This window comes from Canis lupus, chromosome 38, assembly GCF_048164855.1.
Source record: "Canis lupus baileyi chromosome 38, mCanLup2.hap1, whole genome shotgun sequence".
Lineage (NCBI taxonomy): Eukaryota > Metazoa > Chordata > Mammalia > Carnivora > Canidae > Canis > Canis lupus.
In genome coordinates, this window is record NC_132875.1 from 7,719,544 (window position 1) to 7,734,243 (window position 14,700).

Genomic DNA, 14,700 nt, shown 5'->3' on the forward strand with positions numbered 1-14,700 from the left:
ATATAGAGAAAACACTTCATTGGACTAATCCAATTTAAAGTGATCCTAGTTCCTAGGAATAGGCAGTGCAAAAGGAAGCATTGGTGGTGGCTAAAAATCCCCTGTGAATTGTGCATCTCACTGTGCTCCTTAGAAAGGGGACTCAGTTGCTCAGCCACACATGCCTGCTATGTCGCAGGCTCCGTGTGTTGGCAGATGAATGAAGCACAGTGCCACCTCTGGTGGCCACCTTCTGATCCGATCTATTTATCTTCTTTAAATTGTAAATTTTTTTGTGAACTGGAAGTTTATGGCATCAATATATTTTTCTTCCCTAAGATTCCTACTTGAACTACAAATCTAGCCAACACCAAGAGGGATTTTACTCTTACTTGTGAATAACTTGCAGTGACTCGGCCTGACCTGACCTGACCTGCATTCATTTGAGCATCTACTACAAGCCTGGGTGTTCCAGTGGGCTTAGTTCTCAGCCCACGGTGGACACTTCAATTCACCCAGAAGGGGACCCTTCTACCACATTTGTAACATTCTTAGTCCTTGCAGACCTAGAATGTAATTCTGAAGTGGTTGCTTTATCCATCACATAAATCAGGGGCAAAACTGAACATCCCCCATGGGGCACCCAAGGGGACATGAGCCACCTTCGCAGAACACTAGAAACAGGATTCCTCAGGTCATTGGTCCCCATCTAGTCCAGAACCGGAGCAGCAAGTTTTTTTTTTTAATATTTTATTTATTTATTCATGAAAGACAGAGAGAGAGAGAGAGAGAGAGAGAGAGGCAGAGACACGGCAGAGGGAGAAGCAGGCTCCATGCAGGGAGTCTGATGTGGGATTCGATCCCGGGGCTCCAGGATCATGCCCTGGGTCGAAGGCAAGCACTAAACCACTGAGCCACCCAGGGATCCCCGGAGCAGCAAGTTTTTAAGACCACATCACCCATTCCTGGCAGGATGAAGGACTTGTGGGCTTCCAGACACAGGTCTGGATGAAATGCCTCTTTCTGGAAAAAAGCTATCCATCAGCATCAGTGATATGCCGGAAAACAAACACGGGCTGAGCTGCCCCTCCCGGAGAGGAGCACATGGAAACGGATGCTGTTGAATGCTACAAAAAGGAAGATGTTGAAAGAGAAAAGGAACATGCCTTCGTTCTGCTGAAACTTGGTGAACAAGAAGGGGGAAATTTTCCAGAGCCTGGAAGACGATCCCAGTGCACAGAGTGCTGACAGATACAAAATTCGAGCACGATATGGATCATAATGAGATGGATGGTAACGAGAAAGATGTTATTTGCATTGAAGCCAGAAGAAAAAGAAATTGGAGTTAAACCATGAATGGGAGAATATGGCCAGCAGAGGGATGCGCAAGCAATGGGGCTCCATGGGGCTCCATTTACTTGGTAAATATCTGCATTAGTAATTCAGAAGAGGGCTGGATTTAGGGACTTTGGAGGGGCCTTAACTTCTCCCTGTGGCAGGAGGCCCAGATCAGTAGCTTCAAAGGCATCAGATGAGCCCTGGTGTGCAGGGAGAAACATAAGAAAAATGCGTAAGAAAAATGCTCAGTTCGTTCCTCTGATCGTTTATTCATTGACCGGGCACTTGCTGAGCTCACTTGTCCCAGGCGCTGGGAAGGGATGGTGAACGAGTTGAGGTCTGGGTAATGCAGCTGCCCTAGGCTCTTCCATGCTGCCTGCAGCAGTGACCAAAACACGGACCAAGTTTAGAGCACTACCTGGGAGCATTCTGGAAACAGGGGAGGTTTTGATCCCATCCCAAACGTGGAAGATCCAGCAGGGAGGGAGGCCATGTGAGGACCTAAAGGACTCCGAGAAGTTTCAGGAGAAAGCAGAGGAGAAAACCCCAGCAAATTCTCACAAAGAGGCAATTAAAAATATGCTGGCAGTCTGGAGGCGGAGGGGGATATGATAAAAGTTTATAAAATCACAGAGAGAGTGAATTAAATCACACAGAATGGTTAAAAGCAGATGTTCTGGCGCCGGATTGTCTGGGTTCAAATGTTGCCTCTGCTGCTTTGTAGCTGTGTGACCCGGGGCAGATTCCTAACCCGTCTGTATTTCTGTTTCCTCATCTTTCAATTAAGGCTAATAAAAGGAGGCTTTCTTACAAGCGGGGATGTGGGTGTGAAGCTTTAGATGAGTTAATGTGCATAGATCACTCAGGGCAGTGCTGGGCACAGAGCAAAACAAAACCTGGTACCTGTTATTACCACTTTCCCAAATACCAGATTTGTAAAGGTGGTTCAGGCCCTATTTAATTGTTATTTATTTATTTATTACTTATTTATTTATTATTTATTTTTAACTTAATTTATTTCTTTTTTCAGGCCCTGTTTAATTGTAAAGATAAGCACGGCACATGATGACACAGGGGGCAATGAGAAGGAGCGTGCTCCATCCGGGAGCAGCGCAGGCATAACCCGCTAAAGGGTCCTGAGGATGTTAGGCTAATTCCTGGGCTTAGGTGTGAGACCTGACCCACGTCGGAGGGGCTTTACCTCTTGTCTCCGCGGCCCACCAGGTACCTTCACAGCTCTCAGTCACAGCCTCCTGCGGTTGTGCCACTGTGGGTCTGACGGCATTTGCTAATGAGAAAAGGATTGCTCAGCCTGGCAAAGGGGGAGATGTTAAGTCTTTGATGTAGCAACACGTGGTAATAAGAGGCCATCCATCGAAGAGCAACACCTTGCTGGAAACCAATAGCCAGTGAATTCTTTGGTATTTTTATAAAGAAGAGAAGCTTGTGTCAACGATCCACACACTCGGGGCCTAGCCAGAGTTGCCTTTTGACAAAAAGCAGGAGGCATTTCTGAGGTCACAAATGGAGGGGACGAAGAGCTAACTGCTTGGAAAGGGGATTGGTTCCCCTCAGTTGAGACAGGGAGTTTATTGATTTCCCAATGGGTCAGTCACTTCCTCTTCTGTAGAGGCTACGCTGGGCCTTGACGTGAAGTGGAGGTCAAGTCCTGAGGTCAAGCATGGCTTCTTTGGCCAGGTCATCTCCATTCCCTAGGCCTCAGATGGACTTACCCGTAAAATGGTGCATCAGGGTTAAAACAAAACAAAATAAAACACCAACCAGAATCCTTTCTTCAAAGGAAATCTTACCTCAGGGTCTCAGGAATAGAAGAATACATCTCAAGTCGGGGGTGAGGGGTGGGAGCATGGTCTCAGAGCTCCTCTAGCTCACCACCAGGACTCTTGTTTTACTCGTCCCCTGGCAATGGTGTCTCCACTCCCTGTGGCTCATCCTAACACAGTTTGAAAACTATTGGCCTAGATAAGCTCTAAGTCCCGTTCAGGTCTAACATTCTGTGGTTCTGGTGCCTTTGGCACCAAAGTGACCTCAAATCAAAGGAGCTCTAGAACAGCACTGCTCACAAAAATATGTAAAGTGCAGAAGCCTTTTCAAAGTTCCTAAAAGCCAGTCTAAAAAGAAAAAAGAAACAGGTAAGATTAATTTCATTAACATATTTACCGGGACATATCCAAACAATTCAACATGTAATTGATGTAAACATAATTGAGATATTTCACATTTTTTTACATGAGGTTTTTAAAATCTCGTGTGCAGATTAAACCGACAGCACATTTCAGTTCCTATTTGCCACATTTCCAGTGTTCAGTAGTCAACACGTGGCAAATGGCTACTGCACTGGAAAACACAGATACAGACCTTACGTGGCTCAGAGCCTTTTCTAGTCACAGGTGCAACCTACTCATGGCTTTAATGAGAAACATCTGCAGGCCCCCTGTTTCCAAACTCATGGATAGTGAGACAAGCAGATGGCCGGCTTCTGTCTCCACCACCCCACTAAACAGGGCAGTGTCACCTCTTTTTTTTTTTTAAGATTTTATTTATTTATTCATGAGACACAGAGAGAGAGAGAGAGAGAGAGAGAGAGAGAGAGAGAGGCAGAGACACAGGCAGAGGGAGAAGAAGGCTCCATGCAGGGAGCCCAACGCAGGTCTCATCTCCGGGATCAGGCCCTGGGCTGAAGGCGGCGCTAAACCACAGAGCCACCCGGGCTGCCCCAGTGGTCACCTTTTTTTTTATTAATTAATTAATTAATTAATTAATTTATTTATTTATTTTTGGTCACCTCTTTTAAGGGATCTTTCTCACTAGGCTTTCTCTGGGCCTGGAAAGTGCTTTGGGATGTTTCCCCAGGCTGGCCTCAATGACCTCAGGTGCTCCACACGTCACTGTTCTATCCCTCAGCTCATGCCCCACTTCTTGTGGATTTATTATCACCTTTACAACCTGTGGTTTATTATTTCTAAGTTTCCTTTAAGCCTTTCTCTGCCTTAATTCTAGTACCTCCAAGAATCCACCTTGACCTTGAGGATTATTTTGAAAACCCAGCTCCCACAGCCATCCTACCTTCTGCCATCATGCACGTGAAGGAAGTCATTTAATTAATATATTTCTCAATTGTTGGCCTAAATTATATCTTATATGTTGGCCTAAATTATCTTCATCTTTTGGATTTAACACATAGTGCGTTGCACCAAAACAGTATTTTCCTTAGGATGTTTGTTGGAACAAAGTTATGGCTCAGCATAATCATGATAGAACACTCAGATACAATGAAGATGCTTTGCTGTTTCTTCGGGACTAAAATTGAACATTAAGGCTTTGCTGGCTATTTGTAGAGAGATCAGGTTCATAGCCATTGGCTGGCTGGTATTACAAATTTCAATCTAAGGGCAGTACTTCAGATAGTGTTTTCACATTTATGACTCAAAAAAACAAAACAAAACAAAACAAAATCACCTCTTTTTGTACAAAAAAAAGCTCAGAAGTGTAGCAACTGAAAAAAATATCCATCTGTAATTTGTTTTCTACCACTCTATGATTTGAACATAAGTTATACCTTTAGAGATGCTTAATTAACAAAAAATTACATGTTTATATATGTTAATGATCTGGTAATTTTTCCATGTTTCACGTTTGATAAATGATGAGGAATGTTGCCATTTTTCCTAATTTTTCAGCTTGGATGGCTTCGACTCTTAGTCAACTAAATTATGATAACCCACTAGCTTGAAAGCATAATAAAATAATCATCTCATTAAATGAGTTAAATTTGTTTCTCAAGTGACATTCCCCTCCTGGGTCTGTGGGAAAGCTGTTATAAACTCTTCTGCAATTGTATAAATCCCTACTTTGTTTGGGCTTAGATAGTGAAGCATTAGCCATGAATTCATAATCTAGAGATCACAAGTGCTTTTACACAGAGGCACCCAGTTTCTGGAAGCAAGGACAATGCTTTTTGACTGAATGCCTTTTATCAGCAGCGTCATCATGGTGTCCCCTCCCGACCCCCCCTCCCCCCACACACACACCAGGACTTTTCCCTTTTTCTTCTGGGCTGGGTGTTACCATTTTGCAGATAAATGAACAATGTCTCTGGATGAACAGACACTACAGATGAGAGTCAGAATCAGGATTTATCTCCAGAATTTTCTAATCCCGAATTAGTGAACATTTTTTCGATAATTTTCTATGGTTAGGGAAAGGCAAGCTATTAAAGCTCCAAATAGACCCAGGGTACACCCTCTGGGAACTTCTTTTCTGGTTTCTATGAAATTACTCAGATTCCAAATTATTCCTTGGCCAGGGCCTACTGATGATCCGCAAGGCATTTGGACCAAAGGCTGTGTCCTAAGTACTCATTAGTTATCATTAAGGAAGGGAACGTGGATGTGCATTGGTGTGTGAACGCAGAAGGGGCTCCCCAAAACCCTTTCCTTTTTTAAAGATGATTGTGTGCATTTCCTGCACGTGGAAAACACGGGTGCGGAAGCTGAACTGTGTATGTGCATGCACATGTGTAAAAAAGTATACATACCCCCTCCCTCCCCAACAGAAGGGGATTTCTCTTAGTAGCTCTTTGAGCGTGGCCATCCTTTGGCAACTCCTGATTTCAGATCTGCACTTAAAGCAATTATACGAATATGTCGCTGCCACTTAGCTTACTTACTCAGACAGGCGTGGAGCCCGAAGCATGTCTCCAAACACCTTCAATCTAGTAAGAGAGAAAACTCATAGCCAGTATCCTATAGTGCTCCTCATGTAAGACTCTACTGTCCTTATCAAACTCCTTTGCGCCTGCAGGCGAGGGAAGAGGAAAAAGCTCTTATTTCTTTAGGGTCCTTTGATGCAGGCTCCCCGCAGGTAGCATCTCCACCCCTCTGCGTACCCCAAGACAACTTTCCCGCAGTTTCTCTGAGATTTTCCAGGCGCAAGCCAGCCTGCCTCGCCCCCACCCCCACCCCACCCCCAGTCTCTTCCTCGGGGAAAAAAAAGTCTGGAAAACCCAGAGCGGCGGCGCCGCCCCGTCGACCTGGGCGGGTGGTTTACCCTCCGCTCCGGCTGCTTCTCCGCCCGCGGCGGTGTCCCAGGAGCGCGGGGCCCGCGGGCCTGCGTTCGCCCCGGGGCCGCGCTGGGGGGCGGGGACCCTGCGCGCACGGCGAGCCCCGCGACCGCCCGGCTACTGCGCGCGCTCCCTGCAGCTTCTGGCCGGGCCCCAGGCCGCCGCCTCTGAGCAGCCCTCCGGGCGGCGGGCCGAGCCCCGGGAGGCCGGCGGGGTCGGCGGGGGCGTGACCGCGCGCAGCTGCAGGCGGGCCGGAGCGCGCCGCTGCCGCGCGGGGTGGCACCCGGAGGGGCAGCGACATCTGCGGGCGGAGGACGCGGGGAGCAGCGCGGCTGGGCGGGCCCGGCTTCCCGGCCCCCGGCGCCCCCAGCGCGTGGTGGGCGCTCGCGGGGCCCCGGTGCAGGAGCGGCTCCCGGGCTGCGCGCTCCCGCCGCTCCCGCCGCTCCCGCCGCTCCCGCCGCTCCCGCCGCAGGCTGCCCGGCGACGGCCGCGGATCTCGGGTTAGGGTCTGTCGAAGCACCTGGAGCGCCTGGGCGAGCCGGCTCCCCGCCGGGGACGGAGACTGCTCGCGGGGCCGCCCTCGGAAAGTTACTCCGACTCTTCCGATCCTTGGTCCCGAGTAGGAGGGAAAGAGAAGGCGCGATCCGCACCCCCGGGGCAGGGGCACGCGGGGGGCTCCGGGCCCAGGGACCCAGCCGGTTTGAGCCGGAGCAGCGATCCGGCCCATTGACACTTCGGCCCCGGAAAGGGTTAACTGCATCCAGCCGGTTCGGTTTACATGTAAATAGAGAGCAGCTGCTCCGCGCGGGCCCCGGCTGGCCCTTTTAAGTTTTTGATTGGTTGCCAATGACATCACCGCCCGCGTTCTAACACCGAGGACCTGGAGCGGCGTCGGATAAGCCCTCCTTAAAGAGACGAGGCCCCGCCCCCGGCCCCGCCCCGCCCGCCGCCCATTGGCCGCGGGCCGCGGCGAGGTAGCGGTCGGCTTTCTCCGGCTTCCTATTGGCCCGACGTGCCGTCGCTCGGCAGCCGGCCCGCCCCCTCAGAACCTTACATTTACAGTGTAGCAAAAGAGAAAGTAACTATGTTGCTGCTGGAGATCAATGAAGCCAAGTGAATGGGGGCTGAATGGGCGAATCCTTAGCTGAAGCGGAGCGCCAGATGGTGGAGGGCTACACTTATTTATGAAGTAAGTGGAAGTCAGCGCGGCTCCTCTGGAGAGCCTGGGAGTGTAAGGCGGTGTGAGTGTGAGTGTGAGTGTGAGTGTGAGTGTGTGTGTGTGTGATGCGATGCTCACGGGGGAGCCGCAGCAGGTGAGGGTATAGGGTTCCTGCTGTTGGCTCACGCTGCCCTGTGCGTTGACTCTCTCCGCAGTCGACTTGGATTTGGGGAGAAGAAAGAAAATGAGGTTTGTTGGGATGCTTTGCGGCAGTTTTAAATGCCAGGGGCTTGTTAGTGCGCTGTGTTGCGAAGGGGGATGAGCGCCCAGGAGTGGGGAAGTAGCATTCTCTAACGACTTAATTTTCTTTCCAGCCCCTGCCTAAGAGGTGGAAGGACGGCCAGCAAGGGAGAGGGGGCAGCTTAGTGTTTCTCTGGGAGGTTTCCTGGGCCGGTCTGGATGCTTTCATGGGCAATATAGACGCCCGACCCTCTGCTGCAGGGATGCAGATCTCTTTCTACACTCCGGCGTGTGTGTGTGTGTGTGTGTGTGTGTGTGTGTGTGTGTGAGCCGCGCACTCCGCGTAGAGGTGGGGGTCCCAGCCTGTGTCTCCATGAACACGCTTATGCGTCCCTCACCAAGGAAATGGGCTGTTGATCCTGGGACATACCCTACCTGGTAACACAATAGCAGAGACTTTCACCGCTTGGTCCAGCTGGGAAACAGTTCTAGCTTCTGGAATAGTACTTGCTCTTCAAAAAAAAAAAAAAAAAAAAAAAAAATACTACGCAAAGGAGGGAGGGAGAGTGGGAGGGCCGGAGGGCCAGGGATGAACCCTTCTCTCCCATCCAAAAGTGGAGGAGAGAAACCTGAGTCGGTGGGGATCTGGGAACGAGTCGGGTGCGTGTCTCTGTGTGTCTGCGTGTGTGTGTGTGCGCGCCCGCGTGTGGACTCTGCCTGTGACACTTTGGCTCGGTGTCAGAGAATGGTGACGGTCGTGTGTAGACGGATGATAGATGACATTTTTCCAGACATCTCTTAAAGTTCCTTTAGACGAGCGGCTCTTGCATGGGGTTTGGTTTCTTTTCTCGGTGCGTGTCTAATAGAAAAGGAGCTGGTAGGGTCGGGTGGTAGAGTGCCCCTGTGCCTATGGAAGGAGGGAACTGGTCCTTTGCAGGCTCCCTCTCCTGAGGCAGGAGGTGGACCCCGTGGGCAACACTTCACTGCCCCCTTTAACAGGGACCGGCTCATTGGGAAGTCCTTTCTACGGAATTCATCCTCTTGGAGGGGCGGGGGTCTATCTGTGGGGGATTGAGATCTTATCCACGGGGCTGCCTCCCATCCCTCTGGGATGCCCGGCCTCTGTCAGCAGGGAAACGAAGGAGGTAGCAGAGTCGATGTGGTCCTTTCCTTAAAGGCAGGAGTGTGTGTATGTGTTTGTGTGTGTTTGGGGGGGGGGGGGGGATGAGGTGGGCAGCAAAGGGCGATGGGTCTGCCAGGGTTGGGGGTTACCAGCCTGGCTCCTTAGCCTGAGGCTTTGTTTCAGGACATTTCGTTTGTAACAAAAGGGGAAATGCAGAATTAATTTATAAGAGACTAACAGGAAACACGGGAGGTTTTCATATGACTCTGTCGTGCTTTTCAAAGGAATGCAAAGCAAGAATAGCTCCCCGTTCAAGAGATTCACTTAGGGGGATACTCTCATTCTGATTTGCAGAAAGTTGCCATCCGCCCCTGATGTATATTTAGCTGCTGTATATTTTGGTGAGCCGGGCCAGCGCTCTTGGTCATTCCTTTGCCTTTGCAGTGAGTGAAGGAATTAAACGGAAAGTATGCACGGGTGGACAAGTGGGTCTTGCTCAGACGGTTGCACTATGCTTCTGCCCAGGAGGTGAGGCCCAGAATAGATGCCTCTTAGGAGCCTTCTTTTCTGTCTTCGGCTTTTCCCATTCTTTGTGCTTGTCCTTTCTCCAAGGCTGAGCTTCCACGTAGTACGTCCGTGAGAAGGTGGTTCATCAACTGTGTGGGCTGTACGTGTAACCTTGGACTTAGTGACCAAAGAGGAGGGGGGCCCTCGGGTTGACATCCTCTTGGAATCTGTAAAAAAAAAAAAAAAAAAAATGAGTTTCGGGCTTGGAGAGCGGCTTGATAAAGGGCCCTTAGGACAACTTCACTCAGAGGGATGCAAAGGCCTTTCCTAGGGTTTGGATCAGACTGCCTTGTGTGTCACATGACTTTATTCTTTCTTTCCCCCTCCCCTTCTTTACAGACTGTCTTGAGTTCTTCAGTTGCCAGTTTTCAGCCTCCTCATGCCTCCGTCTCCTTTAGACGACAGGGTAGTAGTGGCACTGTCTAGGCCCGTCCGACCTCAGGATCTCAACCTTTGTTTAGACTCTAGCTACCTTGGCTCGGCCACCCCGGGCAGTGACAGCCCCCCTCCCGTCATTGCGACCACCGTCGTATCCCTCAAGGCTGCGAATCTGACGTATATGCCCTCATCCAGCGGCTCTGCCCGCGCCCTGAATTGTGGATGCAGCACTGCCAGCTGCTGTACTGTGGCAACCTACGACAAGGACAATCAGGCCCAAACCCAAGCCATCGCCGCTGGCACCGCCACCACCGCCCTCGGAACCTCTGCCACCTGCCCTGCCAACCAGATGGTCAACAACACTGACAGTGCAGGCCCTTTAAGTCCATCAGGTGGGGTGGGCAGCCCCGTGGCAGGGACCCCCAAGCAGCTAGCCAGCATCAAAATAATCTACCCCAATGACTTGGCGAAGAAGATGACCAAATGCAGCAAGAGTCCCCTGCCGAGCCAGGGCCCTGTCATCATTGACTGCAGGCCCTTCATGGAGTATAACAAGAGTCACATCCAAGGAGCTGTCCACATTAATTGTGCCGATAAGATCAGCCGGCGGAGACTGCAGCAGGGCAAGATCACGGTTCTAGACTTGATTTCCTGTAGGGAAGGCAAGGACTCTTTCAAGAGGATCTTTTCCAAAGAAATTATAGTTTATGATGAGAATACCAATGAGCCGAGCCGAGTGATGCCCTCCCAGCCACTCCACATAGTCCTCGAGTCCCTGAAGAGAGAAGGCAAGGAACCTCTGGTGTTGAAAGGTAATGCCCCTGTTCCCTTCCCAAGCACAGTCCTGGTTAGCCCGGGTTCACTTTGGGTTCTGTTCTAGAAATGCCAGCGCTCTCCTTACCCTGGCGGCACGAGACCAGTCCAGAACTTTCTTCTTCTCGCCTTCCCTTCTTTGCCCTTAACTGTTTTTGCTGTAGTGAGAAAAAAACAGTCACGTTGAACCCAAAGCCGGAAGACCTGGGTTCTAGTCTCGAGTCAGCGTCTTGTTTGCCCTGCGCCAGCCTTCCACCTCTCTGAGACCGTTGTTGGGCCTTTTGGAGAGGCGGTGTACCGCCAGACGGTATCTCAAGCCATAGCTGGTCTGGTGGCTCTGTTCCAATCAATAACCGGTTGGAAAGTTATTGTGTCTCAGATTTCACCAAAGTTGATGGAGCGGAGGAAGCAGCAATTATGGTGAACGACAAGTAAACCTCCAGGTACCAGTGCTTTTTATGGGAAATCGTCTTTCGCACCTCTCTGACCAGCTTGGCTTTTATTTGGTTTGTAAAGTGACCGTCAAGGAGGGTGGAGATCCCTAGTGTAAGGCCCCACAAAAAGCGTTAAGTGTACATCTGTTCCTCTGCCAGAGCTCCAAGGGGACAGAGACATTTTTATGAAATACTCCGCAACCCGCTGTTCTTTCTGGCCTCATCTGACAACCACTGGGCATCATGGCTCCTCCCACGATGGGGTGGTAGGTCACTTGTCCCCCTACGATGAATGCAGAATAACTCTAATGTCAGTGTTCCTGAGCCCTGGGGGGAAGAATTAATTACCCCCGTTTTCAGAGCACCTTCCACACAGTGTTGCCTAACACAGCAGGGGAGCCTTCATCTGGTGTCTCTCAGACTTGCTCCTCTTTGTCCTCAGCTATTGTCCTTTGGAGCACTACACACCACTCTTTCTCTCTGCTCTCTTCTGTCCTTTGATGGTAGCTAGAGTCATCGTCTCTCTCTTCTTCTCTTGTGTTTTGAGCTAAGGTATGCAGCTTCCAGGCCACATCACCACCAAGTCTCCTAAAGCGTGTTGACCAAAGGTATGGCTGTGTTCCTTTGAACACCTTGCGTATTCAAATTAGAACAGGCCATTGGGCAGAGCAGGTCAGTCGTTTTGCCTTTGCATGACAGCTCTGCCATTCTCCTTCTTGTCTTCCCAGGGATGCAGTCTGCATTTTGTTAAGCAGCGTTCTTGGAAATATGGTTCTGAATGACTTCCATACGTTCCCTCTGTCCCATCCCCTCCTGCTCCCATTGGGCTCAACTGCCACAAACGCACACCTTTTCCTAGGGCTGGTAGGCTCTGGGGGGAAGGAGAACATGATGGAAGTCATATCTGAAGAGTTTCTGTAGGGTCTGGGCATTTTTGTTGCGATTGGTGAGTTTTCTTAGGGTTACAGGTACATTCAGATTTCCTCTGTGTAGCTCTGTATTTTATGGTTTTCTATTCTTGTTTGGTTGGCTCTGAGTGATTCCCAGTAGGCTTACCCAGCTAGTGTTCTCTCACCATGATCTCGGCTTGTCTTGTCTTTTTTTGGATGAGAAAATACAATCCACAAATTTCCCATTTGTCATAGTTCATCTTGGGGGAGCAAAGAGAGAGGGTGGCCAGTGGTCTTGCGGGTCATCTCTTTGCTCATGTGGAGAGTTGGTGTTAAGAAAAAGACCTTTTCTGTCTGTATGATCTGAGGACAGGCGTCAAAAAATACAAATTAAGATGACCCTGCACTTGAACATGAGGGTGATTAGGAGGAGTTGGAAATCTCACCCTCTCGTTTGCAGTGAACATGGTTGTGTTTGGGGGGTACCGGTCAATCGCTGGGAAATGAATCTACCGCTGAAGGTGGGGTTCCTCTCCTGCGGATGCAGCTGAGAGTCTGGGCAGCCTGGGTTTGTTCCTCAGTGTCAGTGAAGTGCGATTGCCTCAGTGGGGCGGGGCCGGACATGCTGCTGACCTCACCACTGGGCACCACTGGGCACCCCGGGCGGCCGCGGAGAGGGCTCGTCATTTTCGGGTTGGCGAGACGCAGCGGCGGTCGACCTGGAAGACGCGCTGGTGGTAGAGGTTGGATTATTTGTAGCTTTGGGGGCTTTTTCTTCAAATATCTGGGAATTTGACTGAAGATAGTTTAGGAGCCAAAGGGTCCGTAATCTAGTTTCTTTATTATTGTCATTATTATTTTGGTCTCTTTGGGGGGAATGGCTTAAAATTGGGACCAAGATGGGAAAGGCAGGAAAGTGAACATGATTAGAACACCCCCAGAAGACCCTTTCATCTGGGTACACCACAGGTTAATACCGTAGCACCATGGAGGTGAAGAATGAGGTGGGCATCTCTCTCTCTCAGAAGGCATGGCCAGTGACTTCTCCCAAGTTCTGGAGTGGGTCAGACCATTCTGGTCTAGCCTTGCTGCTGAGCTTAATTATACTAATACTAATCCCTTCCCTTGGTGATGCAAGCTTTTATTTTAGCAAAGTGGTTGTGATACCATTTTGGAATGAGTGATGTTTTCGCAGGGAAGCTATGGTGGCAAAGGTAGTTAGAGGTTTCTACCTTAGATCCTAAGGACCCCTTAATTTATTTTCAGAGATTTCAGTACAATCTTGGGTAATTTATGGCTGACCCAACTGATTCTGTGGTTTATGTTTGTAAACACTGGTTGCTACCCTCCCAGTCCAAGTTTTATGTCCCCCTGTTTCAATGCCATGTTCTCCATTTTTGGTGCTGCCTGTCAAGGAGAACGGCTGCTCAGTTACCATTTTAGTAATGCTGTGTCAGGTTGGGAAGAAACTGATCAGAGGCACAGAAGCCCCTGGGATTAAGTTACTGTTCTAATTTACAGTCCCCTCCCTGTCGTGACCTACGTCTGAATCTGTGTTTTATTCTCATCTTCCGAAGAATAAATGGCATCAGACCAGTGCTTATCCTCATCCTGGTGAAAAGGATCCAAACGAATAAATATTTGGGGATTTGCAAAGTCTTTGAAAGAATTACAATCTGTTTTTCCCAAAGTTGATTTTCAGTATGATTTCTAACCAAACTGAATAAGAAGGCTAGATAGTTTGGGGTCTTTCATGACGAGAGCTACCATCTTTGTTATGATGTTTATAGGGTACCTTTTCTTTTCGGGAAAGCTGGATTCAGGACAATAATTTATCATTTGCTCCAGTTGGAAAGGATAGTCTACACTCATCTGCTTCCTCCTTCAAGACATCTATGCCTTTAAAACTTTCATTATAAGAATTTTCAAGTATATGGAAAAATAAAAAATGAGTATCAAGAGCACCCTATACCAATCACCCAGATTAAACAGTTGTTAATAGTTTTTCCTATTGGCTTTCTCTTCCATTTTTGGTTGTTGAAATAGTTTATAGTATAGACAACATTTTAATGTATTCAAATATGTTTCAGGTTTAAAGTTAGTGTTTTAGAATTAATAAGGCTGCAAATATTTTATAGTATGGACATTTTTATACCTAAATACTTTAGTATCGTGTGCCCATTTTTTAGAGTTTTTTCACATTTAGGTTTCTACTGTGACTAGCTAGCTCTCAGGTCTGTGCAGAAGCATCTCTCTCTTGGAGTCGGAGGGTTCCAGGCTCCTCCGGGAGACTGTAGCTCCCCCTTCCATGGATATGTCAGGGCCTATATCTGTACTTGTTCTGTGCTGTCACAAAACCAAGACTGACTGGTTTCATCCCCCATGGACCTACTGCTCCACCAGGCGTGTTGAGTGGGGAACAGGGCAGGAGAGAGACTCACTTCAGGAAGCTGATCCATATGAAAGATCTGATAACACAGGGAGTTTGATTTTTATACTATATAAAACCTTCCGTCATGATTCCTGAGAAATGAACCACACAGAGCACACATTCTTCCATAATCACAAAAGATTCTGAAGTCACAGTTACAGGCAGTATTGAGTTTGATGACAAAGTGAACTACTTTAGCTCAATAATCAGAGATCCTACGAAAATAGTCTATTTCTGCTTCCTTTCGTGGGGGAAACAAAAGTCT

General features: G+C 49.0%; 1 protein-coding gene and 1 long non-coding RNA gene across 3 annotated transcripts in view; one reads left to right on the forward strand and one right to left on the reverse strand.

Moving 5' to 3' along the window:
* Window positions 1–727: 727 nt before the first annotated feature.
* On the reverse strand, window positions 728–7,266 carry LOC140627001 (uncharacterized). Of its 2 annotated transcripts, XR_012025973.1 has the most exons (4): window positions 6,921–7,266; window positions 6,008–6,135; window positions 2,519–3,449; window positions 728–1,517 (listed from the first exon to the last, which is right to left on the reverse strand). It is a non-coding gene; the product is annotated as an uncharacterized lncRNA (long non-coding RNA). The 2 variants fall into 2 exon arrangements; XR_012025972.1 differs by lacking the exon at window positions 728–1,517 and having other exon boundaries at window positions 2,274–3,449.
* A 153-nt stretch (window positions 7,267–7,419) lies between these two features.
* Window positions 7,420–14,700, forward strand: part of DUSP10 (dual specificity phosphatase 10) — a 38,097-nt gene continuing 30,816 nt past the window's right edge. Inside the window, exons 1-2 of the mRNA XM_072814955.1 lie at window positions 7,420–7,589; window positions 9,829–10,679. Coding sequence (XP_072671056.1) covers window positions 9,869–10,679 — 811 coding nt within the window. The 5' untranslated portion in view covers window positions 7,420–7,589; window positions 9,829–9,868. The remainder of the gene's footprint in view (window positions 7,590–9,828; window positions 10,680–14,700) is intronic.